The 20,646-nt window shown below is 28.1% G+C and overlaps 1 protein-coding gene across 2 annotated transcripts; it reads left to right on the plus strand.

The window, feature by feature from the left end:
- The first annotated feature begins 2,878 nt into the window (after positions 1-2,878).
- LOC100163041 (epidermal growth factor receptor kinase substrate 8) lies at positions 2,879-19,538 on the plus strand. 2 transcript variants are annotated; one of them, XM_008184345.3, is made up of 15 exons: positions 2,879-2,898; positions 3,539-3,813; positions 13,396-13,482; positions 13,543-13,610; positions 13,688-13,926; positions 13,991-14,131; positions 15,570-15,747; positions 15,888-16,053; positions 16,129-16,249; positions 16,342-16,577; positions 16,702-16,867; positions 16,952-17,139; positions 17,884-18,181; positions 18,627-18,809; positions 19,155-19,538. In XM_008184345.3, the coding sequence occupies exons 3-15, from the start codon at positions 13,430-13,432 to the stop codon at positions 19,296-19,298; spliced, it is 2,181 nt and encodes a 726-aa protein (XP_008182567.1). In that variant the 5' UTR covers positions 2,879-2,898; positions 3,539-3,813; positions 13,396-13,429; the 3' UTR covers positions 19,299-19,538. The 2 variants fall into 2 exon arrangements, with proteins under 2 accessions (XP_008182567.1, XP_008182568.1); XM_008184346.3 differs by lacking the exon at positions 2,879-2,898 and adding an exon at positions 2,905-3,331.
- Positions 19,539-20,646: the final 1,108 nt, after the last annotated feature.

Below are 20,646 nucleotides of genomic sequence, written 5' to 3' on the forward strand. Positions count from 1 at the left end.
AAATATTTTTGTTCTTCAACCTCAAAAATGGTTTCTGGACTTCAGGTAGAAAATTGGATTTAGTTGGTAGCTATACATTTAAAAGGGCAAAACAAAACAAAATCCTTATACTTTTCATGAAAATCGGGAATTCGGGAATAACCAAAATAATTATTAAGAAAAAACAGGAAATAAATAACTGTTTTTGACTAAATCGAAGTTTTTACAATTCGATAATGAATAAAATGTGTAGACTAACTTGTAATTTTCACTAAATATGTTTTATACTAGCATTTTAAAGATATAATTTTCAAAATATTTTGACTGTTTTTGTGCTATTTATAAATAAATTCTAATTTTTATCGTTTTTTTTTTTCAATTTATCAATTTATGAATAATAACATTTTTGTTTTCAAGTAAGTATGCCTAAGTTGAAACATTTAATACATAACAGTATATAACCATATAAACAAGGTTCTTCATAAGTTTATCTTAAAAAAATTAGATGTGTATAGATAACTTGTAGATGGGTGATGAATGTATCTTATGTATCTACTGATTTTTCAATGGCATGTGTTTTTTTTTGTCTGTATACACAGAAAGTAGTAGAAAAAGTGCTTCAATTTTCAACTTTGATAGTAAATTAAATCTAACTGGTTATTCTATAGGTTGAAATCAAAATTCTCAGTACCTACTTAAAAAATAAATGGGAAAACAAAAAAAACGCTTGACAAGTCTGGGTCAGCATGTAGATAGGTACACTTTCGTCTTTCTTGATTTTTAATTTTTGGAGAATTATTATTAACTGTATGTATTTATTTTATTACAATAGGTTTAAATCAAATTGTATTTAAACGATAACACGTTAACAATATTTTCATAACGGTTAAAAGGTTGATTAATTATTTTTATTTTTAAATTTGACATTTTGAATTTACTTGACAAGCCCTTGTAATGAAATATTAACCAACTCTATAGGTCTCGTAGCTTAAGAGAAAAGTTATGGCTAAACACTTCACTCCGACTATTTTCTGAATTAGAAATATCATACCGTTTGGGTACGATATTAAATCTATCTCATTAATACTTTATATTATATTAATAAGCTAACTTAATTACCCTTCTACGACCTACCTACTCATTTTTATTATTTACCTATTGACTACAAATTTGTTAGTTTTAAAAATCTACATTTTTCCATTTTAATTAACATAATTTCTTCATTAGAATTCATGAAAGTAAAAATAAAAAAACGGGAATCTTTTCGCAAAACCAGTTTTTGACGAAATTGATTTTGTTTTTTTTTTTGGTGTAGGTTTTTACCTAAAAAAATAACTCAAAAACGAATAGCCGCAGATACTTAAAATTAAGAGGTATACTCGACTACTACAACTGACAGGAGAATTGTTACCTACTTTCCGACTTTCATAATATTTTACCTATGTTTTGCATAGTGGGACAAAAATCAAAGTTACAAATAACTAGTTTTTGAAAAATCCGATAAAGATTTTTCACTCGGTCAAAAAAAATGAAAATGTAATACAAGGTTCCTCATAAGTTGCTATTAGTTGAGTAAGGAGTTAAAAAAAAATAGTTGAGTGTAATAATTCCATATAAATGTTTTTTGTGATTATCTATAGTTAACATTTTGACGAAATTGGACGGGTTAAATAATAAATTCTTATCAAACAATTTTCGTAATTCATATGACTATATAGATACTTAAATATTTCACCAACATTTTATTTTAACATTTCCTATACACGGTGTAGTTTTCAAAAATGTTCGACTATTTTTTGAGCTATTTATAGACATTTAATATTTTCGATTTTCTTTAATTTTTTTCGATAAATGTTGATAACAATTTTTGATCAGTAAAAAAGCTTGAAAATTTAAAACAAGGTTACACATAAGATGTTATTATAGTTATTTCAAAATATTAAAGATCGCTTCACTCAAAATCTAAAATGTGTTTTAATTTTTGTGAAAATTAACTACATTAATGCCGGATTGCACAAAACATTTTTTATGATTCAATAGTGAGCTAATGGTCCCTTAAACAAGATTTAGAAGCCCGTGATTGGTCCATTAAATTTTTAGTGAACCATTAAATTTGATAAATTATTTATGCAACCCAGCATAAGCCCTTTAAAAACACGACGGTGAAATGTTTTATATATATATATGGTCTTATATAATTATATGGACTAGTTCTCTTTTGGTGCCTATTTATTTACTACAGTCCACAATCCAAATGTCCAATATGTCCATGAGCGTCACTAAAATCAAAATTCTAGAGTAGCAAAAATAATAATCTGCAAAAAATTTGCTATTCAGTAACTTTTTTTTTCTAATAAGTATAATATTTTTTCGGGGTAACAAAAGTACCCCTCTATACCTCTTAGTGAAGCCTATGCATGTGACCGTATAATGTGCCACACACGTCATTCTGTAACGGCGGTAGTACTATCACTCAAGCAGAACATGCAATTAATAAATAATAATTATAGTAAAGAAATTATGTATTGTAGGTCGGTAGGTAATAGGTTACGGATATTATAATATATTATAATATCCGTAACCTATAGAGCCAGCTGCAGCTGCAGGTGACTGGTTGAAGTACCTCTACGCATATAATATCACAATAATGTAACATATTATTTTGTTTTTGTATCGTAACGCAGCCGCTCACCGCCAGGTAGATATAGGTACTAACCAGTAACCAGAGTCGAACGTGCTACGACGACAACAATGCTGGTAGGGAGGGCGGACGGGCACCTGTTCTTGCCGGTTGCGTATCGCGTACTGCTGTTGGTACCTACGTATTATTATTATTATTGATCACCATCATCATCGTCATCATCATCATCATCACCATCATCATCGTCGTCGTCGCACTTACTTGGAGGAGCCGTACAGGTATATACTGAACACACTCCGACGACGACGGTCGCGAGTGGCTTTCACAACCGCTGCAACAGCGAGCACACGCGCATGCACACGTCGACGGTCGACGTTTCGCGTTTCGCGTTTTTGTGTTTTCTCCGCCGCCGCCGTGCGTGTTTCTCTTTTCCCATGTCAGTACAGTCGCCGAATCCGTCGGAATCTCTCGCGTTGTACGCCACCCATACTCGGTACATTCGTCTTGCCCATATCGTCTTCATCGTCGATCGTTTGTAACAATAATTGTTATACCAGTATCACATACGAATAGAGAGATCCGTGCTATTATTATTATTACAGCGGCGCGTACCTTTATCGATCGTCATTATTCATCGACAATCGACTGCAGTCGATATAATATTATATTATTGATCGTGTACCTATTATAATATTGTAGGTAGTCACCAAGGTAGGTATTATAAAGTTATTATAAACAATACCGTCGCGCGCGCGCTCTCTCTCTCACTATTTCTCTCTCTATCTCTGTCTCTCTCACTCACCCATCCGTGCCGTCCATCTGTCTGAGGAGGACAAACGATATATATAAAATAAAATCTCAAGCATCCTCGCCGCAAATTTTATACTAAATAATTGTGTTGCAAATTGTGTACCGCAGTCCTCCGCAATCGTCGGGGAAATTCGTGGACCGAAAAGACCTGAGGAGAACACCGCACATCATCATCAGCGTCAACGGCGTAACGACGACAACGAATTGGCACTGCACGCACATAACCTGTGGGCATAAAAAAAAAATTATATATAATTGTATCAACTGTCGTAGCAGTTCGAGGTGCCTGCGTCTTCACAGCCAGACTATTCATCCAGATTTATAGATATCTCACCTGTTCACACATGTTCGTCTCGTCACCGCTGCTGGTCGTTGTTATCGAGGTACGTAAAACTCGCGATTCTGACGAAATCATCAGTGGCGGATTTAATGGTTGTATAGGCTTTTATATTTATTGTGTCAGAATAGTTGCAGTCAAACTTTTTATAACTATTATAATATAACCAAACTCGTTATATTTATATAAATCCCAAAATACAAAACTAAATGTTAGATCCGCCACTGATTGCGATAGGTATCATAATTTACATTATGTAGGTACCTACTGTGTAATCGATAAAATCATTTATAAATATTATATTATATTATGGATAGTCGGAAAGACCAAGGGTAGATACTATTTACCATAGGTAAATATAATCTGTCTCGATAGACTATACGTCTGCTGTACCACGGAGATTTCTGCAACAACAGTATTGTAGCAGCAGTGTTCCTTTCACTGGAGTATGTCAGTACACGATCATATATTTTACATCTATATACATATACACCGATATATATATATATATATTCACCAAGATTAGACATAGGTACCTACAATACAACTGGTGTAACACCTATTATTATTAATCTGGTAGGTACCTACCTATATTATCTATGCACATTATTATTGGTACCATATATGTGATGAAAACCACTTCAAGCCGAATGGAAATCGCCAGTCGCTTATATTGCCACAATGCAGAGCTTAGTCATAAATATCATATTCATTTTATATTATTATAACAATAAATAGTCTATATGAGTATGCCAGTATGTTTGTTCGTTTTCCGTGCTGTTGATCGCGAAAAATTACTCGGAGACTTCAACAGTGTTGTTATTATTATTTATTTCATTTACGTGTCTGCTCGGCGTTGCTTCGAAATTCCAACGATTCGGCTTGTTTGATCCTGGTTCAAGAGGTTGTTGAATACTATATATTACAGTATCCCAGATTTAATATTTTTACTTTATTTTTACTTATAAGTTATAAGTTACTTAACCCTTAACGTGCTGCACTGGCTGTGACGGGACAATAATCGATTTTTGTCTGCTCGGAATAATCAAAATTAATTTGGGTGTACGCGATATGGTATATACTTATATATAAACAAAGAACCGATTATAATACATACATAATACATTATATATTTAATGTACACACTGCAATTATTTATGCGAAAACGTGACGTAGACCCTAATGTCACGGATTGCATAGTAAATACCTAATAGTTAATACGCATATTATTGTTATCACTAATTAATACGATACTAAATATTACATACCTATTTATATTATATATCCAGCTACATGTTGATGTATACCCATATGGCCGTACAATGTAATATTGTATTCACGCATTCAGGTTGTGATGTATATATATTATATATATAGGTATGCATTATATGGTGGTGAAAAACGTTCTGGAATGTCAAAACGATCCGCGCACATATAGGTGTGGCATTTTGATGACCTTCGGTATCCATTATTATGTTGTTATTTACTCATTCCGTGTGGCATAATAATGATAATAATTTTCAGAATAATATTTAATATTTATTGTTCGATATTATGTATTTAGGTACGTACTTGTAGCTTGTACTTATATAGGTAGGCATTCGTTGTGATATATACTTGCCTAGTTGCCTATATAATATAAATACCTATATTCCCATTTCTATGTATGTACGCTCTGTGGGTATGGCCGATATAGGAGATGTTTCAACTATTATATAAACTATATACTACATATTAACTATTATATACTAATATTATTAAATTTTAAAACTATTATTATATAGATACCTAGTACTTACTAAACGTATAAAAAAATAACAGCAAATAACCACCTATTATCTTTTGAGTTCCTCCGATAGTTAAGTATTGACATAAACTATTTAAATACCAATTATAAAATATTAGTTTTATATAGATTACATAGATAGATTAATCTATGATCTACCGGACAATTGTATACAATTTTAGGTAATTATTGCTCAAATTTTGATTTGTTTGTGTATCTAATCTGTTTTTGGCACTATATTCTATTTTTATTAGTATTATAGTATGAGGATTAAAGACCATTCGTGTTGGCATTCATATATAATATATTGCATCACGAGACAACAATAAATTTAATTACCATTCGTGGATATGCTACATATCTGCATATTATAATATGTTAAAGTATACGTATAAATGTATTATAATAATATATACTAATCGGTCCAAATAGCCCTCGGATGTAGGTAAATAACTCTACTCGGGTGAATGTGAATGTGTTTGTATACCTTATGGGTTCATTATCATATTATCCCGCAGTATGTCGAGGATAAAATGGAAATGTTTACCTTTACCAAGCTGTACCTACTTTATAATATACTATATGGCGTGAAGAGCTGTATAATATTATGAATTATGATGTTCATTTCATCCTCGCACTTTATTGACTAGCGCTCGACTTAGTCTGTTGAATTAATGAGTCGATTGAATTTATTATAAACAAAAAACGTAGTGACATTTCTCCAAGGAAAAGACAATAATTTTAATTTTTAATTTTTTGTAAAAAAAAATGTTTATATTTAAATTATTAAACTATTTAATTGCGTTATTATAGTTTACGAAAGTGTGTAAAGTAGGCACAGGACTTATAGAAATTTTGTATTTGGGAATAATAGCTGCGAATAATAATTAAGACAAAAAGTTTAATTTATATAATATATATATTACAAAACGATGATTGATATTATCGATTATGACTAAATTCTTCCCCAATAACCAAAATTGAAAATATTACCCAAAATAGTATCTATTTTATAAAAACCGTATTAATATTAAAATGTGCATAATATGGGTACCTACCTATTAGCTGAATAAAATAAGATTTAAATTTAATGACCGCGACTATATAAAAATATTTAACACTGGTGTTTTACTCATATTCTTAAATATAATCCCTATTTTAACCACATGACGTGCAAAACTAAGTCGACCAAAAGTCTTAAGTTATCATATTTATACGTAATTCACTCTCAAAGTCTCAACATTTCGTACTAATCAGTGGTTAGGTCATACCTTATAAGTTATAAGTCATAAACATAATATAGTATACATGCAACTAACATGCAAAATAAAGTGTTCTTAGTTTTTACACTTTTTTATTCGAGACTTATCGCATTATTTTAAAAGTAATTTTGATTTTAGATTATACAAGTATTGTTGAACTTTTAAATAGTTAACTACTAACTCGTATAATGATATAATATTATAATATGAAATCATAATTAATTAATAATTTATAAATGTAAATGTATCAAAAGATTCAAAAGTGAAAACTTACGAAAGGAAATATAATTCTAATTAAAAATATAGGTACATAATAGGTACATAAAATATAAAATAATGAGTTCTTAAATATTTCAATTGTATAATAAAATTATTAAAATTATTTTTAACAATAGAAGTTTTTTTATGATTGATTTTTGAGATAAGAAAATAAACGCAAAACATTTACCATTATACTACTACTACGAGTATAGGTACTACAGTGTGATAAATAATTTTAGTTAAAATGTTAAATGGTAAATGATACTAACTACAAATTACTTCATACATTTTTAGTACAGTCTTCAATATTTAGGAAACAATTACCTAACTTGATAATTTGAAATATTTTGAGATTTAAAAGTGTACCTACTTATAACAAATACATTATTATAATAATACCAAATGGTCCAAATGCAATCAACAATCTTAAAATTAATTTGGGCCCTCAAACACCAATCAATTAAATGCAATTGAAAATGAAAGTTAGTTTTTCAAAATGTATAATATAGTATTAACTACCTATATATTATTATTAATTGCTAATTTATGCTATTCGACAAAAAATCCAAGAACCGAAAAATTAAGTGTCGGGAGGGGAGACGAATAAATTTCGATAAGAAACACTTTTACGATAACGATTTCTCTTTATGATTTACTCTAGTCTCTAGTCCTCCACCATCCTCGTCAATATCATCCATTCGGCGGTCGTTCACACTTCCCAACTTTCAACTAATTTCGTATTAATCGAATATAAAATATAAAATTCATATAATCATATTAATCGAATACTGACAGATAAAATATTAGATAACTGATAAGTTATGTACCTATAGTTATGTTACATTTATATTAGACATGTTAACATTCGAAAAATAATACGTAAACATTAAAAAATTAAAATATATAAAAGTGGATATAAATCACAGGCAAATACCACAAACGTTGGTTAACTCGAAATGTGTAACGCACCTACATAATAATATAGCTTTATAGCCTATAGTCACACCTCGCAAGTCGATTCTACTCATAATACTCTCATTTAGTAATATACTGTACCTATCTATACGATGACACATTTTACTATACCCACATATTATAACATTTTATAAAATTGTTTTCCACAAGTAAGTATTCCCGTACCTATGCATTAGAATCTTATTAATTTCCGTAACTTTTACCTTAAGGTTAGTTTGGTCGAAGGTGGGTAGTAAGTACATACTCGATTAAAATATATAATGAAATGATAATGACCTCTGATTTAATACGACCGCAAAGGAATCTGTTGGCAACGTATTCAGAAAATAATATTATTTTGGCACAACGCACTGTATGAGAATACATGAGTGTTGTAAGGTATTCAAACAAATGGTTAAACTATTATGTTTCATATAGGTAATATATATTAGTTACCTGTGAACATTTTGCACATTAATTTGTTTCATCGGAATCACGTTGACATTTTATGCTATATTATGCTATATGTACAGTTTTTGAAAATAATAACGCCTTAAACACAAAAAAGAACAATATGTTTGTAATAGTGTACCTAACTGAAAAATAAACATAATATAGGTATATATTGTTTGTCATAAATGTGACTTCATTTTATGATTTTACTTAGAAAAAAAAATTAAACAGATAGAATTTATCTTCATATTCTTATATTACCTCTATACGAGTGCGTTAGAACAAAACTAATATATGTATGTACATGTACGATGTACACCCATATGTATGATACGACACTTAAAAAAAATAATATTTAATGTGTAATTTTTACATATTTATGTTGGTTTAAAATACACTAGCCTGTTTTTTTATATTGTTGACCCACCTCTCGGAGTAGGTAGGTAGGCATCTACAATAACTACCTATATTACTATATTATACCAATACGGCAATATGCTACGATTATGTATACAGTAACATCCGTTGCACACTTTTAAAAATGTTATTCATAACACTATTTATACCTTTTAACAGAACACTGTGACTACCGTTATTTTATATTTTATCAATCAATATGCTGTTGCATGCCTGTTTTAAATTTGTACGTGACAAATGCGAGGTAATCCGTGAAGAAAATTTATTAGCATCTGTTTTTTTTCCGTGCTCAATAAATTTCCATCAACTCAAAACGACTATATATAAGTCTATAATGACGTGGAGTACATATCATTTTTAAAGTGTTGTTTACATGACGTTAGTCGTTTTTGTTTATTACAATTTAATTGAAATCACCGTGTGTGTGGTAGGTATTATATTTTGATGTTTATATGAAGTACTTAATAGAATCAAATCATAAATTTGAACTATAACTACCAATGTAGTATTATGAACTACCATAATTAGGTATTGTATTAGTTTAAAATATGTCATCATATAATTCAAAATGTATAATACGAATATCAAATAAATAATAGTATTATTATATTAACTACTATAATTATATTATACTTGGGGCTCATTGTAATTTGTATTTTAAAATAAGCTATATATACCATAAAGTATTTTACAGAAAATATACCATTACAGATTTTATAGGTGAGATTTTGAAAGAAAATCGCATTTTAAAATATTATTATCATGAACTAGATGTATAGGTACGCAGACATATTATACGTAGATAACCTGCATGGCACAGCGTCCAACTGGTTATTATATACCTACTGCAGAGTGCAGATAGGTATAATAATATTATGTATTCCAGGTCTAGAGTTGAACCGTGTCAAGCATAGCTGCATTCCGGATGGGTGACGATAGTAAACGGCATGCCAATTACACATTCTCTTAGATATACGAATACGATTACGATAGGTAGGTACAATATAACAGTGTTAATGGGCGTTGGAATACTAAATAGTAAATACCTACATATGCATTCGAAGAAAAAAAATATGAACGTTTTTATTAATGAAAGACCGAGATGGCTGACCGCATATTTACATTTTTAAACATTGAATTTATAACAGTTTTTCTCAAAATAGTTGGTGTAGAATAATATATCAAATCTATATACTCGTATTTCAAGGAAACCTATGAGTGTTGCAATGTCAAAGAAAGTGAAAGAATTAGATACTATAGTTAGTACTAATGTATTATTATTAGAGTTGCAGTCAAATGTATAATTATCATTAATATATTATTAATGTAACGAATTGTTTCGAACAATAAAGAATTCCGGCTGTCTGAATAATGCGAAAGTAATATCCCCGAGTGCTGGTGTCTTATGAAAAACGAAATAATAATACAGTATAGTGTCTATATAGTAGGTATAACTGATAAATCTATTTTATATATATTTATATTCGGTCTATATTGATTATTAAATAATTAAAGTTTAACAATTAAAATATAAAACCTGTTTATTTGGTGGTTTGGAGTGGAGCAAGAGAAGTATAGTGGTTTTACGATTATGTTTTTTTTTCTCTGTGAACAACTTTTTAATCAGAAGTCTTGATCCTATCGGTATTTGTCCACTTTCCAATAGGAAATCATTTATCTTATTAGTACTTTTGAGAAGTAGCTAATTGTTTAATTTTTGAACATTGACGATAAATGCATAATATGAAATATATTTAAATATTAATTCTTATTAGAAAGAACTATCTAAAACGTTAATTAATTCATCATATAAAAAATACAATATCGAATTCTGAAATGTACCTACGCCAAATACAATTTAGGACCTACTTAATATATTATTGAAGGTGATAGAGTGTTAAATATTTTTTTTGAGATTGTACTAAATGATATTTATGATAAATGTTAAACATAGGTACTGAAAACATAATTAAATAAGAATGATTAATCATTGCTTTCAAATGAAAAATCGACATATTATTATATGCAGATACCTAATCAATGAAGAGGTACACTTGATACATACGATTTCCCCGGTTTTTTCATATCATTGAACGTAAAAAAATGTACCCACATACTGTACTACCTATAACTATAGATATAGGGTTTGTTTTGTATTATTTATAATTTTATAAATTATATTTGATTATTATATTACTATAATATTATTAAACTGATATTTTTATTCTTCTATATAGTTGATCATTTAAATGATTATTATTGAACTAAAATATTATAGGTATTAGGTTGAAACTTTATATTTTTCGGAAAAGTAATAATTGTTCTATTGCTTATTGATCTATTGAACATTGTTTTCTTACATAAATACAGCTGAATAGCTGATAAACAAAATATTACTACATGTCTAAAATAATGTCTCAAAGAAAAAAATGAATTAAATACTTTTAAAAATTTTATTTTATAATATACGTACCAGCTACCTATTTGTTGCAATAATCGAAATTATATAGAGGTAATTATATTACGAGGTAATATAATTTCTTTCGTAGTTTTACCTTATCTTACCCTGTCTCGAAAATCGAAACTCCACCTTCTACTCTAAATTATAGAAGGACAGGTATCGGGAGTGATAAGTCTCAGGATTACACGACAATATAATATAATATAGATACTATGTTAATAGCAAATCATACTCACGATCCAGAGCACAGATCAGGGGACGAGGCAACAATTTTGTTACTACACAAATATTATATACATTGGTTATAACTTATAAATACAGTATTTATAATTAATTGTAGTATCCAGTAGTACTGTAGTGGGAACTCATATGTCTTGTGGGGAGAGGTGATAAGAATTATTATATTGTATAACATATTGCATAACTATACTCTATAGTCTATAGTAATAATTTAAGTGCGTACCCATATAATTGTAATTATGATGAAAGCTGATTTTATTAGTTTAGATTTTATCTATGATAGGTAGCCATTAGCCACTACCTTAATATTGTTGTATTTTATATAAAGAAATTCGTAAAACATACGGCTTTAAATTTTTGTGGCCAAACAAATGATTGCACTTGCGATAAACCTGAGCCTGTAGGTGTTTAATAAGTTGGTTATTTTGAGTACCTATCATATTTGAAACACAACCTAAGTATGTTGCCCAACCAATTTTACCCAAATTTACTAATATTGTGTCTTATATATCAAATTTGTATATCTTCTTTAAGATTAGTAAATATAGATTAAATTATAAGATATCCACTTTAAATAATTTAATTATACTATTTACTAGTTATAATCCTATAGGTATTCCTTTGAATAATTATATTTAGAAGTCACTTAAAAAAATTAAAAAAATTAAATAAAAAGTTTTGTTAGTTTTGGTATGGTATAAATACATAATGGTAACAAAATATTATATATTTAGTAAAACAGATATTCTGAAATTTGTGTACCTACGTTATAAATGTCAATATGTCATCAGTTATTATTAGATAGTAATTATAATCAAGTATATACTTCCGAAAATCCTAAATACATTACAAAAAACAAAATATTTAGCAATATATTATGGATTGATATAGATATAGATATGAATCTATAAATTCCTATAGATGAAAAAGTAAAGGTGGCATTTTTTAAACAAATCATGGCCCAGACAGCAATTTTTTGTTTAATAATATTATTATAACATTATAATAACGAATAATATTAGTATAACGTTGTTATAATACTATTATAATATTATCATTACAAAATGCTGTCTGGGGGGTCTTTCAATAATTTTAATTTTACCTTACTGTCATCAAAATTTAAAACATCAACAATATTATTTTGACTTAATGCTAATCTAATACATGCTAATAATATTATTTCGACTTTTAATATTCTTCAATTAGTCATCCATTTGACAGTTTTTCAGCGATTTGACGTGCTTTAGCTTATATAAAAACACTCCAGACACTCCAGAAGTAGTGCAATTTTTGTTCTAGCACTTAGTTAACTTTTTAACAAGTCGGATTATTTTTTGATAATAATAACTAATTTTCCCCATATATTAATTATAATTTCCTTGAAACTAGTTAAATTATGTATGAACTACAAAATATTGTTTTCATTTCTACGTTAGACAGGTTCCATGTCCCATTTTATTCAATGTAGGATCCTATTTCAAAATATATTAGGCTTGCTAGGATCGTAACATTTTCACTTAAAAGATAGGTTTAATATAACACAGGTTATACTACTGTATAATAATATTTTACCAGTGTATTAAGCAACTGTAAAAATAGGTATTCTAAGTGTAACCTACAGCTATGTTTATAATACTATAACAACTAACATTTAATTTTGATAATATGATGTTTGAATATTATTAATTTAAATACCTATATGAATCTAAAAAAATATTCATAACCTACCTACCTATATTGTAATCAATCATATAAAATATAAATACATAATTAATGTACATATTTTTATTTTAGGCTTAGATGTTGCCTCAATTTACTGCCTTAAGAAATGCCTGGATTGAAAGATATGTCGATGCAACAACCAGGAAATAATAACAAAAGGTATATTTCATAATATTATGTATTTCTAACAAATATCAAAATTGAACATTTATATTACAGAGAGCTTAACGAAAAACCAATTATGCCGTACCACCGAAACAGCGTCAATTCAAATGGATACTCAACAGGTACACGATCATACTAGTCATTTAAAAATTTAGTATATAGACCACTGAAAGTAATTATTTTTGTTTAAATTTTGAAGATGGAGGCCAACAAAGTATTGCAGGCGAGGAGAGGAACAGCGATGAAAATAATTCAGCCCCAACTTACGTGATCGAACATTTAGCCACATTTACTGTCTCAAAAAGTACTGGTATAGTTTACCCAGCAGATGGAATGAGGAGACTATTACACCTTGAAAAATCGAATGGTATTTGGTCACAAAAAATGCAACTGCGTCTCGATCAATCTTGGGTCTTGATAATGGATTTTGAAACGGGTGTAAGTAAAATCACATTGATGTCGAATTATGTTTATATTATTTTGTACTATATTTTTGGTTTAGGCTGTAATGGAACGATTTCCAATTTCATTAGTGAAAGAACCGACTGCTTTTACAAGTAACGATCCAATGGAAATTTATAACAATATTCTAGTATTCGTAGTTGGTCAAGTTGATTCACGATCGGAGATGCACATATTCCAAGTAAGAGAAAAGAGGTTATGGATTTAATACACTTTACATTTGCTTTAGCAATTCTATAGAAAAAACTACTACTAGATAATACCTTCAAAGTTTTTTTTTCTAAATTCAATTTAAAACTTCGATTATTTTAATGCGATATTAGTAACATTATATGTTAAAAAAACCTACCTAGTTATCTAAAAATATTTGTTATTGTGCTAAGTATAAAAAGAAAAGTGCACCTTAAAATACACAGATACCTAGGAAGATACACGCGAAAACTGCCCGACCATAATTTATTACAGAAAGCATCACGAATCACGAAAAAAATTTCTAGAGAAAGCATAGAAAATTTTTAGTTAAACAATGAAATTTGACAATACAATGCATAATCAAATTGGACATTTTACACAGAAGTGCATGGTGCAGTTTTCAAATCATTTTGAACTATATCAACAGAGTTATAGCCAATTTAACTCAAAATTATTGTAGCATATTATCAACATTTTATTAGATAATGTTCACTGCGGCCCACATTACAATGCACTATCTGACACCTATGGCAATCAATAAACAAAAACTAACAAAAAATAATACTAATTTCTACAATTACTATTACAATCTGCAAAAAAAAAACGAAAAAAAAAGATTATTGTAAAACCAATAAGTTTCAAAAATAATAAGGTGTCAACAAAAAATGAGTAATATCCTAACAAAATCACTCCACCAAACACCATGTAAAAAAAAGGCTGAGTATAAAAAAACAGGCTCTTAAAGTTGTAATATAATTTTATAGGTAGCTAAGTCTTTAAACAATAAATATCATTTATGTTAATAAGCCAAGTTCAATTTTTTAGCAGATATTTTAACATAAATGATATCTATAATGTTTTTGTTGGGTACATGTATCAAAAAAAAAAAAACAATACAAATATTATATAATATTTATTCTTGCAATAACAATTAGGTTCTACCAAATCGTTAATTTATTTTTCAAATTTGAAAATATATGTATTTTAAGATGGCCATTGTCTGTTAATATTTACATCGTTTTTTTATTTTTTTTATTGAAGGTGATTCATTAATATTTATTCCATTTTAAGATTCAAATAGTACTAGATGGATTTAAATTAGATAGTTTATTTTTTAAGTTTTTTTTTTTTTAATCGAAGATTGGCTCTATAATAACTATATGTTTCAATGTTAATTATTAGTATTTTTACAGTATAAGTTATAACTGTCAAAATAAATCATCCATCGGACATGCAAATACTAAGAAAAAAGAATTGCCATGATAAAAATAGAAATAAAAAATTAATTTAAGACTGATTCTGGTTTAATTATTATTCACATTTAATCTATATAATATATATTTAATATGTTTATGGGTTTGTAATAGATTGATCATGTCATACAATATCAGGTTAGTTTTTAATTTTTTGACCATTGTATTTTTTAGAGCCAAAGTGTACCCGCTCAAGAATTAGTTGATGACCTAAAGCTGCTGAGGTCTGGAAAAGGAATTAATAGAAAGTCAAGACATGTACCACCTCCCCCACCAACACCACCACCAAATCCGCCACCAAATGGAGTCAGTGTACGAGAACAAGTGTCTGTTTTTAATGCTGTTGCTCATCGTTAGTTTTTTTCCTAATGTTTATATAACTTTATGAATTAAAGTATTTGATAATTAGTATAATTTATATATACCTAACTATTAAATGTTTCATATTTAACTAATGTTTAGTTTTAATTCATCATTTATTTCATATTTTAGACTCTGATAATGTCACTAGAGTTGATGATGAAACTAGTTCGACGTCTAGTGAAAAATACGAGAGAGATGTTATAGTACTGAATCACTGCTTTGATGATATTGAGAAATTCATTGCAAGGTTACAACATGCAGCCGCTGCATCTCGAGAACTGGAACGTCGAAGAAGGTAATTTCATAATAATTATTAATTTATATTGTTTGATATGAAATCTTACTAATCATAGTGCTATTTTGTTTAAAGGAATCGTAAATCGAAAAAGAAGGACATAGGAGACGGAATGCTTACAATGAGAGCTAAACCACCTCCAGAAATTGAGTTCATTGATATCTTTCAAAAATTCAAACTGTCATTTAATCTTTTGGTAAATGCGTGATTATAATATAGATGAATTTTCTAATAATATTACATCTAATTATTGAAAATCTACTATTATTAACAACTGTTACTTTCTAGGCTAAATTAAAAGCTCACATTCACGATCCAAATGCTCCAGAACTTGTACATTTCTTGTTCACTCCATTGGCATTAATTGTTGACGCTTCTCATGACACTCAATATAAACCGAATATCCCATCTAGAGTTGTTTCACCTTTACTTACAAGGGACGCAATCAATCTCTTGATGAACTGTGTAACCAGTAAAGAAACAGAATTATGGCATTCTTTAGGCGATGCTTGGCTTATACCAAGGTATTTACAACATTTTTAACATTTAAATTACCGATATTATTTTGTCATTTCCTTACTATTTGATTATGGCATTTTTCAAACATTTTACAATCTTATAATTAATTATATAAATAATTTTTGATAGAGAGCAATGGAAAGGCTATGCGGCTCCTTACCATCCAATTTTTATGGATGGGTGGTCACCAGAGTATCCGATTCCAGTTTCTGATGACCATTTAATCAATGTTCCGACTACCGGTGCAATTGAATCAAAGAAATCAAGAGACGAAATTAAAAATTCAAATCCTGAGGTAAACATTTAACAAAATTATTAAAAAAAGTTGTATTTAAATATGTTAATTGTTTATTCATATCAAATTCATAATCTGTTTTAGGGAGAATTGCGAGACACTTTATATCATCATCGTGATCGAGAACACGCTGGTGTAGCTGATGATAGCAGTGACTATTTTGAATATGAACACGAACAGTCAGCTATGATGGGCATCAGACCACAGTATACATTTAATACTGGTGGTAACTATTCTGGCCATCATCAAGAACAATTTGGACCAGATGATAGGTAAGTTCAATAAAATTGTTAATTTATAGAGAAATTTGAATTATTAAATAATTAAATTATTAGTAGTTGGTGTCCAATTCAAGGGAAGTCAAAGTGTTTTATCCTGGAGTCACATTGGCACAACTGAGTAGAGACTAGGTGTTAGAGGCTAGGCCTAAAATATTTTCATAGACTCCCCCTCCAATCAATATATATATCACAGAAAATGTTTCCTTTATGAGCCAAAAAATTGACTATGAAAAAGTATGTTGCAAGGCTGTTTCTTAAATTTGGCCATTCTCAATATGCAATAGATGCTGTCAATTTATTAAAGAAACCTAACGTATTAGAAATGTATTGCAAACAATTTTTATTAAAATTAAATTAAATTTTAATTTGTTGATTAATTAATATTAATATTAATATTAATTTATATTTATTATAAACAATTTTCAAATAATACACAAACTTATAGTAGAAGGCATCAGAGTATATAAAAATGATCACACAGATTAATAAAGGAAAAAATATGAATGGTCCTCTTTTAATTTATGTATTAAAATGCATGTAAAATAAAGGAAATTGAAATACCTAAAATTGACAAGTAGGTAGGTACCGGTAAAAAATTATTTTAAATAATTTTGCCTCAGTACCTAAATAAGATTTGAAGATTTGCTACTGGTCAGTAGCTAATAATATAAATGTATATAGGTCTGAGTAAATGCTCTTTATCTGACATTATTGAGATCAAACTTTTTTTTTCAGAGATGATACACATAGTTTGGAAGGCGAATCTGAACCTGATTTTAACACACTGTCGCTTCATAGTCCACCAAGAATGGATAAAGAACGTGCAGATAATATGGCGGCACGCAGTGACATATCTGCCGATTCGATTGAGCGTAATAATGCAAGCGGACCGGGAAGTGAGAGATTTGAAAGAGCTCAAGCTAGGTGGTTGGAAGACATGCGAGCTCGAGGTGTAAAAATAGTTCAAGTAACCTATCCGAGAACGGCAAATAATGATAAAGAACTATCTGTTGTACGTGGTGAATTGTTAGAAGTAAGTCCACTATAATAATTAATAACATATTAAGATTTAAATATTTAGTCAAGAAAATTCTGACAATATTTTGCAGTGGAAATAAAGATATCTATTTAAGAGACTATAGTGTGTTTCATTAGAGCTGCGACTCGACGCTAACGTGTCTGGGGTGGTTTTGTCTCAAACTACTTAAACTAATAACAGGCTTTTAATACATTATGGTCTACGTCTTACGACATAGAAAAAACTGTTTTTTGTGTCGTGAATAAACTTAGTTTCTTAACTATTAATATAGCATGACTAATTTTTTTCGCGCGTACATTTTTTACAAACCCTAAAGGACATACCTTTTTAAATCTTAAGAATATAAATTAAGTTAAAAATACATTTTATATTTAAAAAAATTTCCATTCATCCGTTGTAATAAATATTTATGTAAGTCATACACTTTCATTGACTTTAGATTTTGGATGACAGTAGAAAATGGTGGAAAGCTCGAAATAACCGTTCACAGGTAGCTCATGTACCACATACCATTGTTACACCGTTTAATCCAATGCTGGACTCAAACGATATATTTACAAATCCAGTGTACGCTAAAGGGTATGACAAGAGATCAGCTTCACAATCACAAAATTACACACAAGTAAGTAACTTTTACTGCTCAATAATGTTATAGTTATATTGTTCACGTGTATGACAAATTAATAATATACATTTAGAGTATATAGATAGGTAACAAATATGGGTATCTTAGTTATTAAATTGGTATACCAATCACGTTTATTAGTTTGATTTGAATTTATTCCAGTTAGCAGCATCATTCAACCAACATTGTATGATTTCTATTTTCTGTACATTAATAATAATTTCCTGATGTTATTAGTTTTTGAAATATTTGTCTGTTAAGAGTTTCCTAGATTAGTAACTCTATTATCTAAAACAATACTTTGTAGTTTGATGTAACTATATAATTAATATTTCTTTACAGGAATCTATAAAAAGTGAATTTGTTGATCAAAGCATGAGTTCTGATCCATCCAGAAATACTTCTGTACCACCACCGGTTCCAGCACCGGCTGATTGGGTACGAAAAGAACGAATTGGTAAAAAAGGAGAATTCCGTTATTTTTAGTTAGTTAAAATTTATAAATATACTCCAATAAATCTTGATTGACAGTAATTTATATTATTATTTTTTATTTTTAAGGAACATTTTTTTTTTGTTTTTATTTGTTATAAAATTTGTTTTGTGAATATATCATTATAATAACTTATAATGCATGTTCTAGTTGTGTAAGACATTTTGATGATTTTTAAAATTGTTGAGTTTATGTTTTTAATCAATTTTGTTGTCTTTTATACTATTATACTATTCTCGAATATAATATAATTAATAAATAATCCATTAAAAGCATTTTAAACATTAAAAAAATATTATTCAACTATTGGGTTCTTTTCATTTTAAATATAACAATTTTTATATTTACCTATATACTAAAGTCACATGTTTTAAAACAGAAGAATGCATTATGGGGTTTTCTTTTCTTCTTAATCTCGGAAATTCGCAAAAAAATATGTGCTAAATATATTAATTAATTGTATTATATTCTAATGGAAAACATTATTGTAATATTGAAACTGTAAAAAGCATTATGTACATCATTTTATTATTATTATCCTATACAATTTTATGTAAATAACACACTTTTTTTTAAAAAAATGTAGTCTATAAAGTATAAAGTATTATAATATTTTTTAGGCAATTTATTAAAAATATTATTATTCAATTATTAAAATTATTATAACAATATATATTATTAAAACATTAATTTTTACTAATTTTATTTTAAAGCCAATTCAAAAAATTGATTGAAAACCATAAAACTATTTAAAAATCATATTATTTTTTAATAAAGTTATTATATTATATATGATAGATAAAATTGTCTACTTCTATTTGTTGACAAATGTTGTATATTTATATTTGTCATTTAGTTTTGGTTATTTAAATACTTCATTTATATACGTTTAAACACAATATTAAGTCCAATTAAGTTGTTAACTTAAACTTATCAGATTTCATTTTTATAACTTAGTGTTTAATAATCATTATTAGGGTAAATATTAAATGTAGGCATCAATATGTTAGTGAATTATTTTATTATTAATATGCCTACAAAAAGTTTAATTTTTTCACTTAATAATCATTAAAATATGTAAAATAAATAAATAAACATAATTATTATTATTTCAGTATCCAATTGTACCTACTTAACTTTATATTAGTGAATTACATGTAATATACATAATACTGTTATTAGAACAAATTCAAATGTTTTATTTTTGTTATGCATTCGTATATTATAATTATATATACTTATTACATTATTTTTAATTTAAATACTATATATATTACAAAATATATTAATTCCAATACCTATATATTATATATGTATATTATTATACTTATAGGTCATGGT

The sequence above is a fragment of the Acyrthosiphon pisum genome, chromosome X (genome assembly GCF_005508785.2).
Source record: "Acyrthosiphon pisum isolate AL4f chromosome X, pea_aphid_22Mar2018_4r6ur, whole genome shotgun sequence".
Classification (NCBI taxonomy): domain Eukaryota; kingdom Metazoa; phylum Arthropoda; class Insecta; order Hemiptera; family Aphididae; genus Acyrthosiphon; species Acyrthosiphon pisum.